Below are 24884 nucleotides of genomic sequence, written 5' to 3'. Positions count from 1 at the left end.
TTTAAGTATTTCTTTAACCAAAACTAGGTGATCCGTTTTATTAAACATGGAACAAATTGAATACCATTAAAATAATGACGTTTTCGGTAAAACCCGAGGACTACTATGGTGCTCAAGATTCACAAAGTGACTGGCGCTTGAAAGAAATAAAGACTGTTTCAATTTAAAAGCTGGTCCAAGAGTGTTACTTTTTAAAGCTAAGAGTGTTTTACTTTTGATCACAGGGAACAAATGTAAACTTAGAATATAACTAGGAACACAAAAATTTGGGCGCGTTTCGTACAATTCCCTCAATTTCCACATATTTGACTTGGTGTTTAGAGACATTTTTCACTACCACAATTGTTCAATTTTGCTTTTAAAATTTGATGGACTACTTAGATAACTCAATATGGCGCCAGTAAAGAGTTAGGTCTGTTAAATATCGTTTTAAATAGACGATTCAACTAATAAAGGCTTATATACTATTTAAAGTTGGATTAAGTACTTACAATATAAACAGCAATAAGCCGGGAAGTGGTCCTCGTAGAAGCATTCTCAACAGAGGACGGTAAAAACCGTCTCTTGTCTCAGCTCTTCGAGGCTAGGTCGCAACGACAAAGCCTTTTGAATAATTTTCGAACCCTTAAACTTAAAGTTTTGTTCAAGTTTAATTATTCATCTCGTTGCTTTGGAAAACACTCTGTAATAGCGTTTGTCGATTTGTTGCTGCTTTAAAACACGTTTGGTATCACAACAAGAGATAATTGTTCGTGATTTGACACAAACAACAAGACTGTAGATCGCAAGTGTTCACAATGGCTGTTCTTACCCCTAGAAAAAAGTTATTTTTCCTTTCAAAATGCTAAAATAAAAACAATATAGGCAAACCCGAGCGTCCACGTACAGGAAAACACGCACGCTAAAGACCGTACCCTCTTGTGATCTTCGATTATTAATCGGTTACAAGATTACAAAAGGAAAAGCAGGAAAAAAATGTGTCAAGCAAATTTTTTTTCGTTTGTCTTAAGAAAAGTGGGGTGATCTTTGTTGATTCCTGTGTAAGCTGAGACCTCGTGGCAGAAGCACCATGTTCCAAGGATGCCAACTGCTGCGCAGTCAGTTACGTTACTACTTCATTTATGACATCACAAGTCTATCAGAATGTTCAGTCCACTGGAGAGAAAGATAAAAATTGCGAGTTTACGTAATAATACTTAAGATAAAAAGCAACTTTTATCTCTAACATTTCTTAATTTTCGAAGTTTTTCGTTTATTTTCAGCTTTTACCTAGAGACCAACATGTGATATATAAAAGCAAACCTGTTTAGCAGTTGTCTAGATTTCTTAGCCTGTCAACGTTTTTACACAAAAAATAGGGTCTGAACTTATTAGATTTTTCTCACTTGACAAAACAAATATCTAATAAATTCCTAGCAAATAAAAAAAAGATACATTACTTTAAAGAGTCACTCAAAAAACGTGCTTGTTCGACAAAAGCAAAAACAAAAAAGCAAAACCAAGAAAGCAGAAACAAAAAAGCAAAACAAAAATACAGGAAAAACACCTGCGATGGAGGAATCGATGGCTTACAGCCGTAATCACTTCACTTTTCTTTAAGGAGTTTAGAAATGTTTTTTATTATTTTTAAGATGTACCAACATCGCGTTTAAGTTCGTCTTTAAGAGAAGAGCAAATAAAAAAACTGTTTAGATATCAATAGAACTCCTAAACAGGTAGAACACTAAATAAAAATTTTGATAACATTTATTTGTGAATAAATGTTTTGCTTACTTCTCCTGGATAAAAACGAGCAACAAAACGAAATAATCCAATCAAGAATATGAAAATTAAGGTTAAAGTTTCAAGACAGAGCTCAGTGCTGTTATAAATAAAACTTCTTGAGTTGATCTTGCCGGCATTCTTTACTCCATGACGAAACATGGACGCGGACTCAAGGTGTTTGTAACTTGCTGTGAACTTCTACGAAAAAAGGAGATATGAAGGATTCAGCCGAGTCGGATTTGTTTCAGCTCATTAGTGGACAATAATAACTTAGAACATAAGAAATAATAAAATAGAGCGTAACAAATTGTACTTTCGATAAAAAAACTCATAGTTCCCAAGAAGACTCGAGTTAAGCTTACAATGCCATGCGCGACAACGAGGCTGTCATTAAACCTACGTTTTCTCTCTGGTTGTCTTCCATATCAAGAAAAACGCGTAAAGGTGTCGCTGGGAGAGAATGCGGACCGCACGTAAGCTTTTTTTTTTTAAGGTTTTTTTTTTTTTTAATGAAAATTAGTGTTCAGTTTGACACCTATTTGCAGCTGCTGCCACGGCAGTACGACAGCAACTTTTAATCTCGGCTCAGCGCGAAATTCTGGAACTTTTTTCCCTAAAAGTTTTTCTTCAGGCTAGCTAAAATAAGTTGGGGGAATGCGGAAATGTAAAAATATGTTGTAGTTTCTACGAATTTCTAGCACAGCCAGCCAGCACATTTATGTAAATTCCATAATGCACAAAAATTATGTTCTGCGCGTAAATTGGGCACTGAAAAGCTTATTTACATTTGATAATACGATAAAACATCATTCAAAAAACAAAAATATACTTCCCCATCTAGAAAAATACATACAAATTCGACATACTTCTCTATCTTGTGTTAGCTGGTCTGAATAAAACTTCATGGGGAAGAAGTTGGACTTTAATTTTGCGCTGAGCCGAGATCAAAATTTGCTAATTTAGAGCCATCAAAATGTCCTTGTCAAACTGAAAATAATTTTCAGTATAAAAAAACTTATGTGTTTTGTTGTCTTAGAGGATTGATCTAAATATACTTAGTAATAAAAATTCCTCAAACAAAAGTTTTTTGAAAAGGCGAGCTTGGAAAATTGTGCCATTTTTAAGCAGTTTTCGCTCGACAAAAATTTATTTTGCAATATTTGGAAAAACAAAGGTAGTTTCAATCACTTTAAGCTCATGACAGATTCATGGGAAAAGTTTGTTATCGAGGAAAAAAATAAACAGTTGTTTCAGTATAAACTAACACTGTGAAACAATATAGCAAAAAAAAAATCTAACTAATTTATTCCTGTCATGTTTACAATATTTTTGAGCGCAAAACCTGTGCGCGCTTCTTGGGCTCTTACTTAGTGTAGAAGACACAGTATACTTTACACTATTGTTTTCTCTGCTTTCTTATTTCTAGTTGTGATGAAATTCTATTGCGACGTATACTGTGTCTTGTACACCAAGTAAGAGCCGCTACTTGGAGGTGAATAGCAAAGGATATTCCAAGTTTAAGTAGCCAATCAGAGCACGCCTTCAACGTTACCCACTGTGTTAGTATACAATAATTCTAAATATTATACTGTTACAACACAACACACTTTTACAAAATGTATCCAGTACCATTAATTCTCTCTTTTCAATACTAACAGCCCGGGAACAATCTTAAGCTGTACAACACTTTTTCCTCACGACAACGGAGAGCAAGCTGAACAAAGTTTGCTACAAACTTGAATACAACTAAATCAAATAGGGGAACAAAGAATATTTCCGACTACAATTTAACAGCATTTTAAAAGAGCAAACTGTGGAGAATTCAGCTGTATAGAAACAACACTTTAAACTCAAGGGTGATTTTGATTCACCTCAATGGACACAAAACTAAGGTAAAGTTTGTAACTTTCGTGTTGTAATGTTTATGTCGGTTCATTAGCGCCTCAGATGTCATGTCCTAAGTTAAACTTTATTTTACTCTCAAGATGTCAGCATTAAATCTTCTTACTGCCAGCAACACATTTTCTTAAATTAAACATTTTTCGTTAGTCATTCGGTTGCGCCTCTGATGTGAGGCACGTCGCGGAAATTCCGCGAAATTGGTCGATCGTTTAAAGATGTTTGAAAGACTGAACAAAAGTTAACTATTATGATAAGGATCTGGCTGTCTAGCGGGGTGCTTGAATCTTAGTACAAAATTACATCGCTCATGGCTGACTGGAAAACGTACTGATTAATATTCATGCCAGCTCTTCAAACAGAGTAACGATCTTTCATCTCAAAACGAAGGCAATCTATAAATAAAAAGGTACTCGTGATTTCAAGTTACAATAAGTGCATTCACTTTGAATTGACATAAGTTAACACATTTTTCATCTTTGGAAAAAAAAAAAAGAAAAGAAAAAGGGACACGTACGTTTACTGGTCTGGCTCATTACCATTTGTTCGCAAGCGAGAAGCGCGAGACGATTGAAGAGAAAGGCATTTTTAGGGCCACGTTTTCGATCTGGTTAAGGTGAACTACATACTTCAACATAATTACTTCTCCCTTTTGGAACGAAACTATGGGGTTAAAAGGATCGAGTAATTAATTAATGAAAATACCATTTAGTTGGAAACCTAAAATTATTTCAAGACAGATACGACTTCTTAAATTCATGCGCTTTATTTAAATTTCTAAGAAAGGCAATTCTAAGACCTATTGGTTACCGAATGATCATGATTATTTTCGGATCATTCTAATAACAAATAGTTATATTCCAGTTGTTAGTTTTATTATGAATCCAGCTAGTTTAATGCGGGCTCTTCCAGTTGGGAATTATGTACAGAAAGACAGAGAGTGCAGTATATCCTCGACCGACTGGATCCAGTTCTACCATGTTGGTTATCAATCTTATTGATTTGCAGTTTATTGTTACCCATCCCTAAAATCTACCAAGCTTTTCAAGCATCAATTCTAATAACAAATAGTTATATTCCAGTGGTTAGTTTTATTATGAATCCAGCTAGTTTAATACAGCTCTTCCGTTTCCCAGTTACATAAATTTCGACAACTGATATTCAACAATTTGGATGCATCTGTTAGCATGAAGACTTCAACATTCGGTGAGTAATTTTCCTTTTTTCTAAAAATTAAGTAATCTCTCACAGTCTAGAATTATGTACAGAAAGACAGAGAGTGCAGTTTATCCTCCATTGATTGGATCCAACTATTGGGTTAAAAAGTTCTACCATGTTGGTTATCAGTTTTATTGATTTGCGGTCTATTGTTACCCATCCCTAAAATCTAGTAAGCTTTTCATCCATTTTTCCAGCTTATAAGATTGGAGCAAATCATATGAATGAAATATAGTGCAGGTTTTACTTCCTGCTTATATTTTTCTCCACTGCTCTCCGGGAATCGAATTGGAAAAAGTGCCTTTCTTTTGCTTCTTTATAATGTTACAGTAGTTGAAGCTTCCACTAGATCATTACTAACTCATACCCAACCAGAAGTAAATTCCAAGATAATATGATTCTATCATCCGAGTAGATAATATAAGTTGGCCACCGTTAAGAGTTTCAGCTTTAAGCGAATATAATGTAATTCCAATCCGCCTGAGGACTGCGGAGAAAATAAAAGAATTATGTTCATACTACAGTTTTTTTTTCTGTACATTGTGTTGATCCTGCCACACATAGAAAATAAGCTGATTACGAAGGTTAGCTTAAGTGAATATTGCAGCAAGACTCTACAGCTTCTATCAATAATAATTCAAAACTTTTTTTTTGTTTCAACGTTGTTCAATCGTGAAAAAATTGCGCATCCCAAAGAGTCTTTTGTGTAGTATATTTACCGTCGACTTCCAGTTTCCTGCCAAGATATAAATAGAACCCACAGTTATACATAGTAAAACACGCGATTTCGACTTCGGTTTTTCTTGCTCTAAAGACGATTGTGATTGGCCGATTAGCTATCACACGACCCTGCATAAAATTAATTGTATCCGAAAAGAAATGGTCACGGTTTTTGCTCGTGATCGGAGCGTGATTAAGGCAGGTGGTGTTATTGTAACGTGATACTTCTTCTCGGCGATTCCCGGCAATTTTAATTTGTCGCCAGCTCTCTGCTTATTATTGATGACAGAATGAAGCGACATCTGGCTGAGGCTTTTTCTACATTATCGAAAGCAAAAGTCGAAAAACTGGTGGAGCAGAAGAACTCCCAAAATACGATTCTTTAAAGGTACAGCTGTTGTACTATTATAAACATCGAACTAATTGCAAAGTTGAACGCTAGAAAGTTATTTTAATACTATTGAAACTTCGAAAAACTTGTAAAAACCGTTCGTAACATATTTTTGATGACGTTTTGACATTGCTTCACCTCATCACCAAGTTAGTAAAGAGTAAAAATTGATAAGTGAAAACAAATATAGTATTCAAACAGTGGATAAATTGTTTCGCCCCTGTGGCTGTTGTTCCCAAAGATGAAAGAACAAATAACAATTAAGTGTCAGGTGAAGAGTTTGGCGCGAATCGTGACAGTTTGGGTGTTCAGCGAAGGCTTGGTGTCCCGAATAACAAACATTCCGTAGATCAGACAGTCAAACTTGCTGATACATTTCCTGTTAGGACTTTACAAAGGCGATCATCAGATTCGCTTTTGTCTTACCCATATGTTGAGTTCTTTTCCGATTGCAGAGAGACGAATGGAACACACAAAAAGTTGAACTTTGCAATCTCTTATTATACTATTATAGAAGCTCGTTTTTTGCCCATTTACTAAGCTTGTCCTTTGCAATTATAACAAAGCACTTACGGTCTGGTCCCTCGGGAAACAGTTTTATTTTCCACTCGAGTCTCGAAAAAGTCGAGGGAAACGTTGAGACTCTCAGGAAAACGGCGATTAGATCACCTCTGATGAAGGCACTAGACAGGAGTGTCGAAACGTTGGGTCTATAAATTGTAACTTCTCGGTTACATTCATTAAATCTTTCAACTAGAGTAGCATCAAACTATGTCTAGAAAGAAACTGTTTCCCTCAGGACCGGACACAAGTGTATGATAATATATCACAATAACACATCATGCCTCAAGGAATATTGGCTCTGGCAGAAGGTCAACATTTATTTCAAGCCGAACGAACTTTCGCTCTCGTGCACAGTCATAGTACCTGAGGCCGTTGATTTGAAAAATGCTGAACAAGATAAGCTTTCATTTCGTGCATTTTGGGTACGTATGTCATTTATCATTTTCACTCTTTTATCCTTATAGTTTCATCAAAGATTGAGAGTAATAACACTGATTAAGATGGCAGTCCGAATTTAGGGTCAAATGAAAGAGTTTTCTTCTGTTCAACCGATTAAATAGCGTCAGACTAAGCTTTTAAAATTTCAAATTACTTCGATCATTTAAACTACAATTTGATATAAAAGATTATATTTTCAAGGTCAGAGAGAACTGTGGGTACGCTGGTACTCAGGTGATGAATTGGCAATGTAGAAATAGTGAACAAATATGCGATAGTTTGTAAATAGAAGATGAATAATGGAAGTATTAAGTTTTAATATGAACTTCGTAATGCACTTTGCTTACCATAAAGTCTCTGTGGCTCAGTGGTAGAGCATCGTAGAGTGGAATCTGAAGGTTTGGGTTCGGTTCCTCATAGGAACTCAGAATTTTTTCTTTGTCCCACGTTCGTGACCAGACGAAGAAAAATCTTTCTCTAAATATGCAATATTTGGTTGGCTGTTATGTTCTTTAGCGTGTCATAGGCCTGATTACCTTGATGACTGTAACAGTGTAAATGGTATTTAATACAGCGAACCAAAAAGAGGGAAAGGAGAATCAGAAAAAACCTAATCGCTCAGAAAGCAGAGGAGTTTTAGTTAACTGTATTCCCATTAAAACTACTGTTACAGTTGTAGCGTGAGTCGTTCTGGTTGATTGACAATCGATAAATATAGGATCACGTCTTTCGAGATGAAAACCGCTTAAATTAAGTAATGTCGGCCTAGCACACTTCTTTTCACTCGTGATACTTCGTGCCTCGTATGGATCTTCGTGCTCCGAACATGACTCGTGCGGAGAGGTTTGGTAACCGATCGATGTCGCTGTATTCAGCGGAAAGGATGTATCTCAGGACAGTGTTTGAACTTGCCATCAGAACACTCTCTTTGACAGCTTTGAAAGAATCAAAACCTAAGGCTGTATGTTACGTGCTTTCTAGCACTTTTAATGAGTTTTCAATTTTCTCTGCCGATAAAACAAGACCCGAGTGTCTCAATCTGCCGGGGCTTCTCTCGATTTCTGACGCATATGGTGATTATCCAATGAAGAGGATGCTCGTTTCAGACCCCTCCCATCCCCCTATTTTCAGTTATACACGAATCACGTAGCAAATCATGGCTGGGTTGTTCAAATCTAACTTAAGATAACCTAGGAAAGCTTTCAAAGAATATTCTTTTTGTCTACAACTTGATGCTTGGATGCTCTAAGAAGAGAGAATAGAGGAAATTATCTGAAAAACGCTTGTGAAGAAAGAAATACAGAAACCCAGATTAACTCTTAACCCTGGGTTAGTGCTAATCGGCTTTCGAATAACTGGGCCCATATCTCTTGATACACTTTATACCAATTGAAGGTTTCTCATCATTTGTTTCAGGTAAGTGTTGGCGCTTGGTGCTCAGAACCATGACCGCAACACAATACAGAATGTTCTCAGTTAACAATCCGTGGTCCCGTTCTCGGATCATCGCAGGATTTGTTTTCACCTCTGCAATTCTCCTGATAGTAAGCTTTTCCGTCATAGACTATAACTCTTGGCCACGACTAGCCTATGCATCGACCAGCCTGAAACATACTATACCACGAACGACCAGAGGTTACAATCGATTACAACCCCTCATCGACATGTTTTACAACGCGTCAAAAGGCAAAGTGTTGAATGAACAAAGGCAAATCTCTGCCCTTGGAGATAAATGGCCATCAGTGGCGCATTCCATGTTGAATATGAGCAGTTTGCAAGAAGTCGATAACAAAGTCTCTGTTCTGTTATTGTTGATTGTTACCACGGCTCCTTCGAGATTTGACAGAAGAGAAGCAATCAGAGCAACGTGGTGGAAAAACTGCGATGGAGCTGAGGTGAGTTCTAAAAGGCCATGCAAAAAAATTATCTCCTTTCAGTTGGAAGGAGAATTCAGTACACTTAGCCAGAGAAACACAAAAGCAGGTTAAGTCTTCGCGATACCCAAGTTATTCGTGAGCATGCTTAGATGATTTCAGCATATCACGGCCTTATTTGCATGAAGTGACCTATGGGACTGTCTCTCTCTTTGAGACGCTACTCACTGAAGGTAACAACAGCGTGCCGGTAAACAGTGGCATGACTTTGCTGCACTAGATCAAGGTTTGCGCATAATAGATCATCGATTTGTTACGCGTTGAGATTCCATAGTTATCGCTTCCAGCGTCCGCGGTTCCTTTGACAAGCGTCGTAAATCGAAACGCTGACCAAAGGGGTCAAGAGCGCAGGAAGTAGTAATGGTCGAAAGGGAAGGGAAATCGCAGATGAGGCCATACTCAGCTTTGTATTTATCATTATTCCTTTTCCTCCTTCCTTTCTGTGCTTTTGTTTGCTTTTCAGGTCATGTGCAAGTTCTTCACCGATGGTCTCCAGTTGACTAAAGAGCTACAGAAAAATCTCTCCGCGGAGCAGAAGATTCACAGGGATATCGAGTTTATGCCATTTGAAGAAACAAGAATTTTTGGAATACGCTTCTTGTACCAGATAATGTGGGCGAAAGCAAAATATGAATTCAAATTTATGTTACACATGGATGACGACTACTTTTTATGCTTGGAAAAACTTAAATCGGAGTTGTACCACAGACCGAAAAAATCACTAGTTTGGGGTTCATATCACTGCTCATTTAAAGACATCATTTATGTCGATGAAGCGTGGATAATATTTTCTTCGGACGTTATAGAGCAGTTCCTCTCTCAAGATCCACAAACCATTTTATGCCATCCACATAGCGATCAACAAATTGCAGTTTGGCTCAGTACTTTGTATGGCAGTAAGAAGAGCTTGATAGAATTTCACGATGGAAGGCTTCACCACTACCCGCCAGCAAGAAAACTAGACAAATTCAATAATTTACCACAGGTTTGTGACAATTTCCTTGGAGTGCACGGAAGCTCGCCAGAAATGATAAAAAAGTTTGGGCGCAACAGCGCTGATAGGCGTCGTATTTTAAAACTTCCAAAATTAACTCGTATAACGGAGACGTGCCATTTTCCTAATGTGTTTAACATCTCTAAAGTTGCTGGAATGTATCAGTTTGATTTGAGACCGTGTATAACAAACCCACGATGGACACCCGGTGAAGGAATGTGGCGTGGTACACAATGAGATCAGCAGCAGAAAAAGATTAGCATAAAGAAGAGAAACTGCATCGATCTGACCGCCGAATGACTCCGTCTTGTGTCACAGAACCAAAATCGTCCTTCTAAAACGGATTCATTTAACAATAAACTAGAGGAGGAAACTCAGATGTAGTGCATACCATTAACATCGCGTTCTGCTAGGCTTGGAAGAGGTGTTAATCACGTATTATGTTCGTAAGAGCAATTTGTAATGGAGTGTCGCAAGTTACTCGAGATTGCACTAACTCTGCTGTGATTGGTCTAAAAAACTCATGCCACCCTCTCAACCAATCAGATGCAAAACTTGAACCAATCGAGACTAGGTTTCTCGCGTTTTCCCGCCCTTCAGACAGTAGGCCCATTTTTACCTTGAGATTTCATTGGCTCCTTATGAGATTTTCCTTTGTTCTGGTGGGCTGTTGTGATTTCTTTTCCACGAATAGCAAGTAGCCTCTATGACTGCGTCTGTTTCTGTTTACAGACCCAGCTTCCCTCGATTTACAACTCCACAATTTGAATTAAATAATCAAAAATTTACCTCGGATGAAATTCAAGTCAATATATGATCCTTGAAGGGTAAACTACAATTTAGGCAATTTCAGAAAAGAAGCCTATCAAAATTCCAACTTCGAACCCCCCCTCCCCCCCTTACCCTCCCAGATACTATAGTTGGGCGTTACTACCAACTGAGCTGAGCTACAAAGCCTCATGTTGAGAGCAAGGGAAATTTTAGTGGGTTCTTCTTTCCCGTCAACAGAGGAGTCCGGCCTGTTTACTCGACGCTGAAAGCGGCATTAACCATTCCCAACGCCTCAGACCGCGGCATGAAATTTTTACAATAAAATAAAACAAAGTCAGCATACCATTTACTTAAAAAAGCAACTCTTCAGTTTATGTCTAGATGTTCACGTCATGGAGTCCTTCCGTACGTGCTCTATAAAAAATTGAAATTAGTTCTCATTAAATAACTGGAGAGAAATTGGTTTGAAGGGATATTGGAGGGCCAGAGTAGTTCTACTTTCCTTTTACTGATAAGAAATATTTCCACTCTCAGATGACACTATACTAACTGAAATAACGTATTGCTATCATAAAACAATGCTAGTGCGAGATGTTTTCATCAATATGGTAGGAAGTTTCTGCGGATCAACTTTGCTAGACTCCAATAATGATCGAAGGCGCTACTTAATGATGATAACCATCTACTTCTAACGGATTTGAAAACTAAATATATCTATGACTTCAAATAATTTAAAAACCCTTCAGATCTAACCAGTCATTCGCTATTTACAAAAGCTGTTAGCAGCTATTATAGACATAATGATGATGGTAACAAGGGTATCATGTTACTCCTGATCAAAATATTCGCGTCTTTCTAACGAATTAATTCACCGGTTACCTCAGAAATTTAAATGACGATTAGTTAGTTTGCATTTCATGAACTCGTTCATCAAAAGACACTATTGTTAGCTTTCACGACTTCTCAGAAATTCCCAGGGCGATAAATGCCACAGATCAATTACAACTGCACTGCAAATTTCAGACCCGGGAAAGGAACTCACACAATAGCATAGTAATCGTAACATAATACCTGAAGGTGGTCAGGAAGTGTGAAGTTTTTCACTGGACTTGAAAACAGTAATCGCCAGGCGCCATGTTTTAAGAAATCGTGGCAATCCAACCACGGTGGAGACTGGATCCAGTGAGCAAAGATGCACAAGGTCTCCTCTACCACCACACCCTAAGGAAAAACAACTCCGTGTTCCGAAGTATGGGAGTTCGCGAGTCTCCTTCGTAATCGTTGTTTGATCTCATGAGGACAAAAACTAGCTGTGAGGTTAGTCCAGACAAATTGAATATCTTGCAGCGAGTGCGAACTCTTCTTTGTTTATTCACTTCTTTCCTCGATTGTCGCATTCTGGTGTGAGTATTACAATAAATCCGCAACACTTCGTAGCCGTGCCCGACCTCATTTCAGAAACAATGTCAAATTTTCTCTTCCCACTCCCCACCCCTCTCCCCATCCGTTTAGCTCCACCAAGCTGTGCTTACCTTCCTCTGGGGAAAGGTTAGCAAAGACACAGTCTTTTTTTCTCTCCTAAACACAATTATATCCAATAAACGAATAAAGAAATACTGACACACACAAAAGAAAACCAAAGTAAGAAATTAATTTTTATTTTTCTCAATCTCTCTCATTTTACAAGCTGCTACAAACAGGAACAAGAATAACATGTCTAAAGCTATCTTAACAAGACCCTTCCCCCCATACCAACAAAGAATCACAACAAATCCCTATGAATCAGAGGAAAAAAAGTGTTAAACATTACAAATTGAATTTTAAGAACCCTCCTTAAGAGCTGAAGTGAGAAATTGAATATACATGAATCTAGCACCCCTGTAAGTTTTACAAATAAAACTGATTGATCAACCTTATTTTTTCAACAAATCAATCAAATCTGTAACCATATTGAAGGGCAAAACCTTTGGTCAATTCAAATTGTCAAACCAGATGTGACAACAAATAAAACCCCAATTTGAATTTACTTCCAAAGTAATAGAAGAAAACCTATTGGTTTTAATTATTAACTTACTTAAAAACCACAAATCAAAGAGATGATTCATTAACTTTGAGAAGAACTTTTTAAACCCATTAATTTCCAAGAAAGATCAGCTATTAAAGTAAAATAGATGAACTGAAAAAAAACCCTTAGGAGATCTGAATACAAGGATCAACAAATATTAAATTAAATCTAACAAGAACAGTAGATGTAGAGGCAATAAGATGTCTAGCACCCAAAGCACATATTTCAAATTTTTAAAATACATAGGCCACCCTTGCCCTTAATCCTTTTCACCTAACAAAAATCAAGTAATTTGTGCGTCAAATCCAGAAAAAAGCAAAGCATAAATCAAAATGAAAAAAGAAAACAGAAAATTCCCAAGTATATAATTCCAATATTTTGAATTTCCCTATTTAAGTGATGGTTTATCTACAATGCTAATGAAACAGATCCTAAAATGTAGGAAATTTTGATGTTTTCATACTAGAGAACGAAAATTTCAAAAAGGAATCCTTCACTTTGATTAGGCAATATGTTACTTTTAAAATGTTAATTGCATTGGAACGTGTGCACGTACAGCTGCATGTACATAAAGGTCAACTGACTTGAGTTTGAGATGACTTAGGCATGATATGGAGCAACCTGTAATCTGACAAGCTTTTTTTGCACTGCCAAAATTTGAGTTCCCACCAAAAAAAGAATGTGTGATCACAGGTTAGATTCAGATGCTCAGTTAGATGATCTTGTTTTAGCAAAAGATACTCTGAGGTGATTAGATTCTGTGATTTTGTAGTTGTGCATTTTCTGTTGGATGGGGAGAGAAAAAGAGGAAAATTAGTAAATCTACAAGAAGGAACTACTAAACAGTTCTATAATGCACTTTTCAATACAATACATAATATAAAACTCAACCATTTACACCCTAACATCAGTATGCATATTCTCCATACTGTTCTCTGTACATTTCCAAAGGTGCTGACAAGGAGAATTTGTTAAAAAATCAAGAGCTTCTTCAGCTGGTGGTCATTTATCTTATTCTCATGACCTTAATGTTTCATTGAGAGGTGATTTTCTAAAAGGAAATTAGATGCTAGTCACCCTCAGGGGTTGAAGGATTAACAGCCATTGCAGGGGTTTCAATAACTTTTTCTATTTATGAGCAGTTGCAGATGGTGTAATAGGCAACTGTGCCCAAGAAAGGGCTGTAAGGAAAAGCCCAAACAAAAGAGCTTGCTCACAAGCTAAACAAACTGCAGCATGAGGTCTTGCAGGAGGCAGTAGAGTGCTTGTAACCAGCCGTTATTGAAACCCCTGAATTTTTATTGAAGAGTGGATTATGATACACAACACAAACCAAAGAAAAACATTCCAAACAAATAGGTGGAAACAATGCATGTAAAATTCAAACATCTGAAATGAAAAAAATCAGAGTGCTAAATAAAACTTACAATAAGAGCATCAATTGCCTCTTCTATTGTTGTCATAGTCACCAGGGCCATTTTTCGGTCTTTCCTGAAGAGCAAAAAAAGAAAAAAAAGTGCCATAATTACAACTCAGCAAAACATTACACAAACTAAGCAGCATCTTGTCATGAAAATGAAGTCACAGAACTTATGACACATGCACATACATATGTATTAATTCCACCATTACACATATTTTATCACTTACGCAAAGAAGCGGAATTCTGTTACTGTTCCAGAAACAGAGAAAGCATCTATTAATTCTTCTTCTGTAGCTGTGTCACTGAGGTGAAGATCGTAACAAAAAAGTTATTCTCAAAATTGTTAAATTCCTATGCTGACTACTTGTTTCCACAAACTAATTCTGTAAATAGAGAAGAGAGGAAAGTGTTCCAGGTACTCAGCAGTTGCATGGCATGCAAACATTTACTTACGGTATATTTGATACATGAAGTGTTCTGATAGGAGGGAAAATGTTCTGGAAGTTTTTGGATCCTGGTTTCTTGAAGCGATGTAAGGGTGAATTGGTGAAATCTTTTGTTAGATTATTTTCCTAAAAATGCAAAAAACAACATCTTCTTAAATTCTGTGAATTCATTAGGGAAACCTGATATCGATTACCATAATAGAAAGAAAATTATTGGTCCATCTCCTTCAATTTAAGTACAGCTGTAAGATTGTCCTGAAAGAACCTAAATTTTGTAACAATGACACCCACATAACTTTAAAGCAGCTAAACCATTTCACTCCCATTAGTTATTCTCCTGACTGTCTTCCATGCAATTCTCATGATATAAATTTGGTATTGGATCAACTAATAATCCCCTACTCAATACTTTTCTTTATTTTCATCACTTGCCTGCTTGGTATTGTACTGATATTGTAATGAGAAATACCTTAATGAGAAAGACTGTCCCTAGTAACTAATGGGAGTTAAAGGATTAAAGAAAATGATAAAAAAGGCTGTCTTACATCTCCATCCTTAGGCATGGAAACATAGGTGTGTTTTGACAAAGTCACTTTGATTTCTTTTCCATACATAGAGACTCCACTCAGATTTCTGATTGCTGGAATGGACAACGAGAAAAGCATTTTCAAACCACCACCAAAACTAATTTAGGATAACAAAAGATTTCACTGAACTTCACATTATATTTGGTATAAAAGACTCCTACCGCCTTCTCAACAAATCCAATGCAAAACTACGTTGAAGACCAAGCAGCACTTGGTCACTAGAGTCTAACCCCCCCCTTGCCACTGTTTGTTTGGTTTTACTTTGAATTCCCATCAGTTCCTTCAAATGTTTTCACTTCTCGTTTACTATGGTTTTAGTTTGATGCCATTAATCACAACGCATTTAGTCTCAAAACACTATCATTACCTGTCTGGGCTTGTTGAGGATCGTTAAACTGGATTAGAGCTGTGTCCTTCTTGTTAAACAGAATCTTTACACGGATTACATCACCATAATTACCTACAAAGTAAAACATAATGTGGTCTTTTTAAGTAGTCCTTAGGGGTAAATTAAACAAGACATTATAGAGAATAACAGATCCCAAGTTCAGAAGGTCATATCTATATTTCTGTTTCGGGGTTGTAAATGACTACTATTTTGTTTATATGGGGTGTTAAAGCAAATCAATAGATGGAGATGTTTACTTTTTTTAAGTCAACATAGGGGTACTGAATTATCAACAAGTGCATTTGTGAGTCATACACACACACACACAGAGAAGAGATAAAATTTTTATCTCCACAGTCTTAATTTAAAGTAGAAACTGTTGCAATCACTGCAGATACAGCTTATTAACCCTTTCACTCCCAGAACTGAACAAAAATTTATTCCACCATTCAGTATCAATGCATTTCAAGCAGAAAGGTGATCGGAAGAGGGAAAACTATCAACTAAGGGATATTGTTTAATTTACAGTGTTCTCTCTTATTTTAAGCAAAACAGGTAAAGTAAATTTCCAAACCAGTGGAGCAATAAATTTACCCGTTGAATATTCAAGAATTCCAAGCAATTTAAGGGGGTAATAAGAGGCATGACAGGCAGTAAATTAAACCAGTTACCAACTCAAAAGGAGAATACTGATCTAGCACTAAATTCTCAGAGCAAAAATAATGAGGAATGTGTGACATACAGCACAGAGAATTGATAATTACACCATGGGAGTGAAAGGGTTAACTTACATACATAGGTCAATAAGTGCAGCATACTAGTCAAATACTATGGAGTTTGCAGAAAAAGTCATGGTTTGTAAATAAACTTGCCAATACATGGTCTTGTAGAGTGACCCAGAAAAGAGTTAGAAGCATTAGTTATTTGATGAAACAGCCCAAAATAAAACAAAACATAAAACTATAAAATGATAAAACATGAACAAGCTATATCAATATGGAGATTTATCACCAAAAAAAAAAAAAAAAAAATTCTTTAACCATGGAAAACAAAATGAAAAAGGAAGGCTTAGGATGACAGAGACTTTGGCAAAAAGACATACCAAACAGAGTGAAAAGCATGTCACAGTTTATCTTCTAGAAAATGGATTCCAAGTGGCGTGAGTAGCGGACAGCAAGAGAGAGAAGGGGGTGACCATCAGTCAGCACCGCAAACACAGCATGGAAGGGGAAAGAAGGAAAAAAACAAAAGATGAGTTTAAGTTTCAGAAAATCCAGGCTGTAGGTATAGCTATAATAGAAAGAAAGAGGTTAAGACTCAAAATAAAACAAGGAAATTAAAATAATGTCTGTTATTTACATGTAGGAACAAGGAAGAAAACAAAATAAAAAGTATAGCAATGAAATGAAAATAGACCTTGGGAATGAACGTTCTGATAACGTCAAGAAGAAACATTATTTTATCTCCAAAATTCAGTTATTCCATGGCATGACAGCATAAATGATATGAGATAATTTTGAATGTTCTTTAGCTGAGTATTAGAATTACAGGTCAGGAGATTGCCCAGGACCAACAAGTGATGTACTTAAATGATAAAACCAGTCATTAAGCTGTAAAAGAATTCCAAAGACACATTTAAATCAAAAGACCTCACACTATTCAAAGGTTTTTGGTCAACATTTAAGGTAATTAATGACAGCAGCCATTTAAGTGACCCAAGAGGATGATTTATCTGATTCGTGGCCTACTTTCAAGAACTGTGCCCATGAATCAGTAAAAAAAAAAAAAAAAAAACCCTGTAAGTTCTCTTTTGGTCACACACCATGGTATTAAAAATGCCACTTTACTCATTAGTGCATTGCTCCACACAATGCAACCCTGATTGATAGAGCTTGAGCAATAGCCTATGAAGTCTCTACCTCTTCATTTAAATTGCTAACAAGGACAACAGGAGACCCTCCCATGTTCAATCCTCCTCTGCCGCCTGTGGCACCAAAGAAACCTACAAACAAAATCATTTGAAATTAGTTCATAGATAAATAACCTATCAGCTAAAGCTTCCTTAGTATTGAATATTCTCCATTCTGTTCTCTATACATTTCCCATGGTACTGACAAGGAGAATTTGCTTAACAACCAAGAGCTTCTTTATTTGGTGATCATTTCTTTTATACTAGAGACCTTGATGTTTGATCCACAATCAGGGGTGATATTGTGAGGAGAAATTAGATGCTAGTCTGTCTTAGGGGCCAATGGGTTTAAAGTAAAAAATGGAAGCAGCAACAAGAATTTTAACTAACAATGTTAGAAATATATAAATATACATAAAACAGTTCTTCTTCCAAATGATAATGGGGAGATTGCTTAGCAAAAGTTGTTCTAAAAAGCATGGATCAACATTTTTAGAGAAAATGAGATGATATAATTGTCTTCACTGAAACGACTTGTGTCTTCCACTCAAGTTGTTTTCTGAGTTATAAGTGATCTGATTTCATATATAATTACATCATGTTTTTCTTACTTGCTGGGAGTAATCCTCCTTGAGGGAGAAGACTCAAAAGAGCTGGAGCTCCCATCAGACTAGCACTTCCAGCTGCACCACCAGCTGAAAGGAATAATAAAAATTTAGCAAACCTTGCTGAGGAAAGATGAAAAAAAGATGCACATTTGTAAAGAGGGGATATACTGATATATTCTGTATGCAGATGAAAATGTTTTCTTTACCAAACATTGGACATATTAATGATAAAGAAGGAACTCACTGAGTAAACCAGCAAGATCAGCTCCACTAAAAGGGCTGTCATTGGGACCTGAGGGAAGATCAGGCCTGGTGTAATCTCTGCACAAAAAAAAAGATTGTTCAAGATAGTCAACTCAGTAATAACTTAATCAAGTCCATTCCTTATTCAGTGAGGCAGGATGTAAACAAGGCATAGTTTAAACCAGTCTATATGGCTGTTTCTAATGAGTGAGTGTGTGCCTATGCATATCAGGGGTTGGAGGGCACTGCAAACAGCTGCACCTTCCAGCACAAATGGGAGGAGGTAGTTCATGCCTTGCTTGCCATGGCAAATAAATACGAGTAATGACAATTATACAACTCTTACTTGCTCTTATCATTGTTGTATTTCACTGTCAACGTGGTCAATTTGGAGAATTCAAGATGCAAGGTGCAGCAGCCATTGTAAATATTTTGTCCATCAAGTGTCTAAAAAGGGGAATAAAAGCAAAGCAAAATTCAATAAATATCAGTGTCACTGTAAGATAGAAAAAACACCAAAATTAAATTCAAATTTTGACTGATACACTACTTACAACTTTTGCCAGCTCTGCTTCAGTAACAGTGGTGAATTCTATTAGTGCCTGAAACTGACCTAAGAAGTGACATATTAAACATCAGAGTTAACTAATAAATCAGTCATTACCATACACAAATACATAGGAATTCTATAGCAAATATAAAGTTTGATCCAGTAAACAAATGTTACCTACCATTTTTTGTAAAGGTCACAATCCTAAGAATAGTCCCTAAACTTGAAAATATCTGTTGAAGAAGCAAAAAATCTGATCTCAGAAACTGTCAACTAACAAATTAGTTAGGTAATTAAGTTATTTTTGATGAAAACCTAAAAACAATCAAGATTGGTTGACTACATTTTCCTATTTCCTGGCTTGTAGTTTCTTTCTCGTACATAATATCTAAAGTACCATTCAAAAATAAGTTGACACTCTCCACTTGAAACTATACCCTAAAAATTATTGAGAATCAAGGATCAAGAATTGAGGATTGAGACACTTGAAGAATATTTCGAGGATCTTGATTGCAGTCTTAAGAACATAATTTCATTCTTGCACTCCAAAACTGGCTCTGCAATATTTCCCTTTATTCTGATTCAATGTGATAATTACTTCATTGAATAATTTGGTTTTAGTTTTGGGAGACTCAAAATTAAAACATGTATTGAGTAAGATACTATTCCTCAATGTTAAAACACAACTTAACATACCTTGTAGAGGACTTCAACAGTTATTGGATACCACAACTTGTCAATCACTGCTCTGATAACATTGCTTTTATTTCCTGTCACAACTTTGGCAGCAGCAGCAGCAAGAGCTCCCTGTCCATCTGCTGAGTAAGGATAGTCTCCACCAGCTGCAATGATTTTGGAAGTCTGTGGCAAAAAATGCAAAGCAAAATATATGACTGACAAATACAAAGCTAAATAACCAAAAGAGTCTCTGGCTATTACAAGATGCTTACCCCAGAGGAATGCTGAGAGGGTTCTGTCTTCAACTCAGGATGATTTGAATACTGCACATATACCACTTGACCTCTAGCAATAATAAAAAGAAAATACATAAATGTGCTGATATAACTGACCATGGCTTGAGTTCATATTTAGTTCTATCAATAGACATTGTTTCTGTTTGTATCTTTTCTATGAAATCCAAACTAATCTATCTAGAACATAATTACTCCTGCTAACTGTGAAGATAAGAGGGGTGATGTTTCAAAGCTTTCTTTGGATATTTCTCTAAAAAATTGCCATAAGTTTTTGTGATCCAAGGAATTGTGTATATTTCTTTATTCTTGCATGTTTAACCTACATAGTGGAAATATCCTCCTCCATGCTACTTGAATCACACCAATGATTACCTATCAGGCCACAAACACAATTTTCTGCTAAGGGACACTACACTGCTGTTTTGGAGACAAGTCAGGTCATTTAATATTTTTCTAAAAATCAACAGTCAATAAATTATCAAGGGCTTCATTCTGTGCACCCCTTAAATTTCTACTTTTTCTTGACAAATGGGGAGAGGGGCACATCTATCCTACAAACTTCCTCCTTACTACACGGTTGACTCATCTGCTACAGTAGTAGGCACCTTGAAAATAGGACAGATACTTTACCTGATGGTTGGTGATATATGTGAGTAATAAGTGAGAAAGTTTGCAGCTGTTTGTTTGTCCTCCATTTCAATAAAACCCTACAACAAATATTTACCAATACCTGTTAACATATTGAAGACACAGTTGGGGTTCAAATACACCTTAAGTTAACGTAAACAGCAACAGCCCACAACTAGCAAAAGTGATACCAAAAAGTGAAAGTGGCTATATCATTGCCTAACATTTTACAACCTGACATCAGTATTCAAGTTCCCCATACTATTCCCTATACGTTTCCTGTGGTAATTACAAGGAGAATTTATCTAATAATCAAGAGCTTTTTGAGTCTGCAAAAACTTTCTTTATTCCCGTGACCTTAATGTTTGATTCAGAGGTGATTTTGTTGGGAAAAATTAGATGCTATCACTTTTTAAGGGTTAAAGGGTTTATAGAAAAATCATCCATCAAAATCTTACCTGTCGTTTAGTTTTTAATAAAAGGACATTTTTTACTCGTCCAAATTCCAGTCCAAGTGCAAGAAGCTGTTGCCAAAAAAAAAAAATTTTATATATATTATTATGCGTATCACTACAAATTAAACCATACTAGGCAAAAGACAGAATAACAAAAATGACAGTTAAAATTGTGCATACCTCTGTATCATTAGCATCAACTGGTACATTTCTAACATGGATCACTTTTGATGGAGCATTTTCAAATCTTGCCTAAAGGAGACAGTTAACATGAACCAGTAAATTCAAAGCTTTGAATCATCTTGAAGACCAACAAAAACAAATAGGTCATGAATATAATTAAAGATATTAAGGTTAATAAATATTCAGGGTATCAATTTCTTGACAGGCTCAAATAAGTACAACCCAAAGTTTGAGATCAAATGACATTAACTCTGAAATATCCAAAATTTAGGGAAACTGGAATACCTCAAAATAGTTTCAGACACAAGTTTTATCACATGAAAGGGTCTAAAAAAGTATTTTAATTAAACATAAGAATCTATTATTAATGCAGTTGATTTAAGTTACACAATCATAAGTTGGGCAACTCCTCTATAGGGTTGCATGATTTACTAAACATAAACCAGCTTTGAGATAATTCATAAAATGCCCCACCAAAAACAAACACACTTAATTCAAGCATTGATTTTTTTTTAAGCACTTAAAACATACCTTTTTCTGGTCCCCCATAAGGCCTGAAAAACAATTTTAAAAACAAAATAAATTTATCAACTTCCTGTGATCAACTATGATCTCTTGTAAAGCTTTGTTGTTTGATCATCCAGGTGAGAGAAGTTTTAAAAAGCCTGTTGTCGCAGACAGTGACAAATATTTTAATTCTGATGAAGACTTCTGCCCAAGTTGTCCCAACAACCATGTGACAGACAACAGTCTTTTTAAATGCTACTCTCACCCTTACAACAAGACTACATGATAAACTATTTCTCTTGGGTTCAACCCAGTTAACCCTCTCACTCTCATGATCTCAATTTCAATTCTCCATACTGTCTCCTACATATTTCATAAACATTTAGCTCTGAGAATTGGGTGTTAAATCAGACAACGACTGCTCATTGATCTGTTTCTATCTTCTCAACACCCTTCTGCTCAAAACTGTATAAAATTGTAGGGGGAAATTCTGTTTTGGTCACTCCTGGGAGTAAAAGGGTTATTGTAAAGCTCTTTAAATGAGTTCCAGTAGAACATAGTGGTTGGGGTAATGACTAGTTTAGCAGAAATTCTACACTTGTTTTCCATACATCTTCCAACAATTCACAATCAAAGAGAATAGAAGAGAAGGATTCTAGAGTAACTGCAAGGGTATACAAGAGAATTTGTTAAAAATATTCCACATTAGGGGAAGTGGGTATTAAAAAGGGAAGAAAGCTGACCTGCTATGCTCAGAATTTCTTCAGCTGTACGCTGCAAAAAAGGGAGAAAGAAATGATACAAGTCAGGCATCATAAAATAAACAGAACATCAAAAAAACCAATATCAATTTTGACTAGCTGCTCAGTATCAAACACTATTATTGTATCAGCTGCTGCATCTAGTTAGCACAATGCATGAGTTAAATGATAGGAATCCATATTTTTAACTTTGTCTTTCAAAAAAGTAGAAAGTGAAGAATTATGTGTAATTAAGAAGGGATCTATAATAAATACAAGAGTTGTCTTTAGAAGTGACCTGAAAGCAATCATCACTAACATTTTATTCAGGCAGTTTCAAAATAATTAGGACTTTTTTTTATCAGCCAGACAATTGAATAGTTGTCGCAAAGGAACTAACCTAGGAACTTCATCTAATATTTACTTTTCAAAAATGATTGCCTCCAGCTTAGTGAGTGATTCGGCCTAGGTTTGTTTTAGGGAGATCTTTTGATGTCTTAATTTCATTCCTCGATGAGAGTAAACAACCCTAGGCAAAATTATATCCCCCCCAAAAATTGCAAATTATTTTACATCTAAAGTCATTTTCCGCAAGGAAAACTTTTAGTACTTTCCTTGCGGTATCCCGTTTCAAACGACCGCTAATTTATTCGCTAATGTATTGCAATTCGTAGAATATCCAGCTACATCATTGTGTAAACAATTATCATCGACGATTATTGAGACATGTTCCACCCAAGAGAGCTCGAATTTTCTGCAACTTTCGGGGAAACGTGTCTCATATTTTGGCACACCTTTTATAATCATTTCAGACAAAAGGCGAACGTGATACTGTTATGGAAAAATAGAACAAAAACACCCTAAAAGGTGCATTAAAAATTCATAGAAAACAAAGAGTCATGGAGATACTTCACGAGCTTAAGAATGCTTTTCTTTCCACGATTAATTTCATCCGCAAGAAATATTGCTGCTACAAGGGCGTGTGAACGATTTTTTTCAAAAACAAAAGAATTTCCTTCGTTTGAAAAAGCTAGCGAAAAGTTTTACGCAAATGTAGCGTTTTTAGGTCGTTAGATAAGCTTTGTCAATTACCAAACAGTGACTAATTGATACCACGCAAATCGACGGCCCATGAGCGAGGTAGCAAAAAAAAAAGCAGCAGGAAACAAGACTTCAGTTTTATTTCCTCGGACTTCATTTCGTGAATTTTAAAACATACGAGGAGTCTCTCAAGGAAGACAGCAAATAGATAAATATTACCAGTTCTGATTCTTTTTAAATGTAAACAATCCCCTTGAAGAATTAAAATTGTGTCGATTTCATGAGTAGATGTTACTGTGGGTAAGGGCTTTTGCGCCGTTTCACGAATGAATTCTGCGAAAGTCACGAAAAACATATCTTACAACAAGGTTTCAAGCATTAGAGAGTCATTCCATAAGTTTCCACGGAAAAATACGACGAAACCATACCTTTGTAGCCTAAGCGAGATAAGGAAATCAACATTAATCCCTCTGAAAACAAAACGATAAACGTAGTCTAACCGAAAGGGACCGCAGATCGAGAAATTGATTCTTACGAAAAAAAATATTTTGATGTCATTAAGCTTTTCTTTTATCAATAATAATAAGGCTGTATCTCTTACTCAACATTCTTACTCGAAAGTAATCACATCGACGGAAGTTAAAAACCCGTTGTCGTTTTCGCAGTCGATTTATTTCACTAACCACAGCACATGGCCTCGACGCGCAGGCCAGCCTACCTTCGTTCCTGTAGCAGAGGGTATCCCAGCCAAAGCTGCGACACTGGTCATATTCTGTTGGAAATAAAGCGGAACAAAGAGCGATCGAAACTTGCACAAGTGTGAGAAGTCACTTCTAAAACGTCAATTTCAAAATAAGGCAAACCTCGAGCGTTGCTCAGTCACAGGAACAAGATGGCGGGTGATTGGAATTTGCAAATAAAAACACGTGAGGCACTGTGGGATGGAACTCGTGAACATGAACCAATAGCATTATGCAATTATTTCACGTGACTGAAATGCCATTTGAAATGTGGCAAAACTTTTATTGTTAGCTTTATCATTTGAAGTTATTATTATGACTTCTTGTTATAAATAATTAATTCCTGGGCCACAAAAGTTGCCAACATCTCTGCGACCGACCTCACCTGCGTTTAATTTCTACCAAAAAAGCATCCCAAAAACTTTCAACGCAGTTTCCCTTTCCTTGATGATCAACAATACCAGCCCCTGGGTGTTTTTTTTTTCGATATTTTCGATCTTCTTGACGTCTTTGTCCTGGAGAATTTTCTATATAGTACGATTGAGTGAAGAGAATAATAAACCAGTTCAATCTAACAGTGGGCAATTAAATGCAAATTTGTCGAGCAATATTTTTTAACGTAACAACATTGAGTAACTTTTCTTACTGTCAATTCCGATAAAAGTTTTTTTTTTCAACTCAAAAAAGAAATCAGAGGTCAACAAG

At 36.2% G+C, this 24884-nt stretch overlaps 2 protein-coding genes across 4 annotated transcripts; one reads left to right on the top strand and one right to left on the bottom strand.

Moving 5' to 3' along the window:
• Nucleotides 1-4778: 4778 nt before the first annotated feature.
• LOC131771448 (uncharacterized) lies at nucleotides 4779-10799 on the top strand. Of its 2 annotated transcripts, none has more exons than XM_066159215.1 (3): nucleotides 4779-4869; nucleotides 8411-8889; nucleotides 9392-10799. In XM_066159215.1, exons 1-3 carry the CDS (start codon nucleotides 4851-4853, stop codon nucleotides 10157-10159), a joined length of 1266 nt encoding a protein of 421 aa, XP_066015312.1. In that variant the 5' UTR covers nucleotides 4779-4850; the 3' UTR covers nucleotides 10160-10799. The 2 variants fall into 2 exon arrangements, with proteins under 2 accessions (XP_066015312.1, XP_066015314.1); XM_066159217.1 differs by lacking the exon at nucleotides 4779-4869 and adding an exon at nucleotides 6853-6978 and having other exon boundaries at nucleotides 9392-10797.
• A 1536-nt stretch (nucleotides 10800-12335) lies between these two features.
• Nucleotides 12336-24362, bottom strand: LOC131771415 (polypyrimidine tract-binding protein 2-like). 2 transcript variants are annotated; one of them, XM_059087203.2, is made up of 22 exons: nucleotides 24303-24362; nucleotides 24158-24211; nucleotides 22402-22432; nucleotides 21683-21705; nucleotides 21149-21220; nucleotides 20972-21037; nucleotides 20517-20593; nucleotides 19863-19935; nucleotides 19609-19773; nucleotides 19094-19145; nucleotides 18917-18975; nucleotides 18709-18809; nucleotides 18364-18440; nucleotides 18123-18206; nucleotides 17522-17604; nucleotides 16705-16738; nucleotides 15582-15674; nucleotides 15173-15267; nucleotides 14635-14753; nucleotides 14409-14483; nucleotides 14186-14249; nucleotides 12336-13541 (listed from the first exon to the last, which is right to left on the bottom strand). In XM_059087203.2, exons 2-22 carry the CDS (start codon nucleotides 24206-24208, stop codon nucleotides 13467-13469), a joined length of 1569 nt encoding a protein of 522 aa, XP_058943186.1. In that variant the 5' UTR covers nucleotides 24209-24211; nucleotides 24303-24362; the 3' UTR covers nucleotides 12336-13466. The 2 variants fall into 2 exon arrangements, with proteins under 2 accessions (XP_058943186.1, XP_058943187.1); XM_059087204.2 differs by having other exon boundaries at nucleotides 16705-16735.
• Between the last annotated feature and the right edge of the window lie 522 nt (nucleotides 24363-24884).

This window comes from Pocillopora verrucosa, chromosome 12, assembly GCF_036669915.1.
Source record: "Pocillopora verrucosa isolate sample1 chromosome 12, ASM3666991v2, whole genome shotgun sequence".
Classification (NCBI taxonomy): domain Eukaryota; kingdom Metazoa; phylum Cnidaria; class Anthozoa; order Scleractinia; family Pocilloporidae; genus Pocillopora; species Pocillopora verrucosa.
This window is presented reverse-complemented; position numbering and strand designations above follow the sequence as displayed.

Bases quoted from the DNA above. Each gene is read 5' to 3' on its own strand.
- LOC131771448 (XM_066159215.1), top strand. The intron at 8,890-9,391 runs GTGAGTTCTAAA...TTTGCTTTTCAG, and splicing joins AAAACTGCGATGGAGCTGAG to GTCATGTGCAAGTTCTTCAC.
- LOC131771415 (XM_059087203.2), bottom strand. From the start codon at position 24,208: ATGACCAGTGTCGCAGCTTTGGCTGGGATACCCTCTGCTACAGGAACG. The intron at 20,594-20,971 runs GTAAGATTTTGA...TATTTGTTGTAG, and splicing joins TATTAAAAACTAAACGACAG to GGTTTTATTGAAATGGAGGA. The intron at 15,675-16,704 runs GTATGTCTTTTT...TTTACTTTGTAG, and splicing joins CATGCTTTTCACTCTGTTTG to GTAATTATGGTGATGTAATC.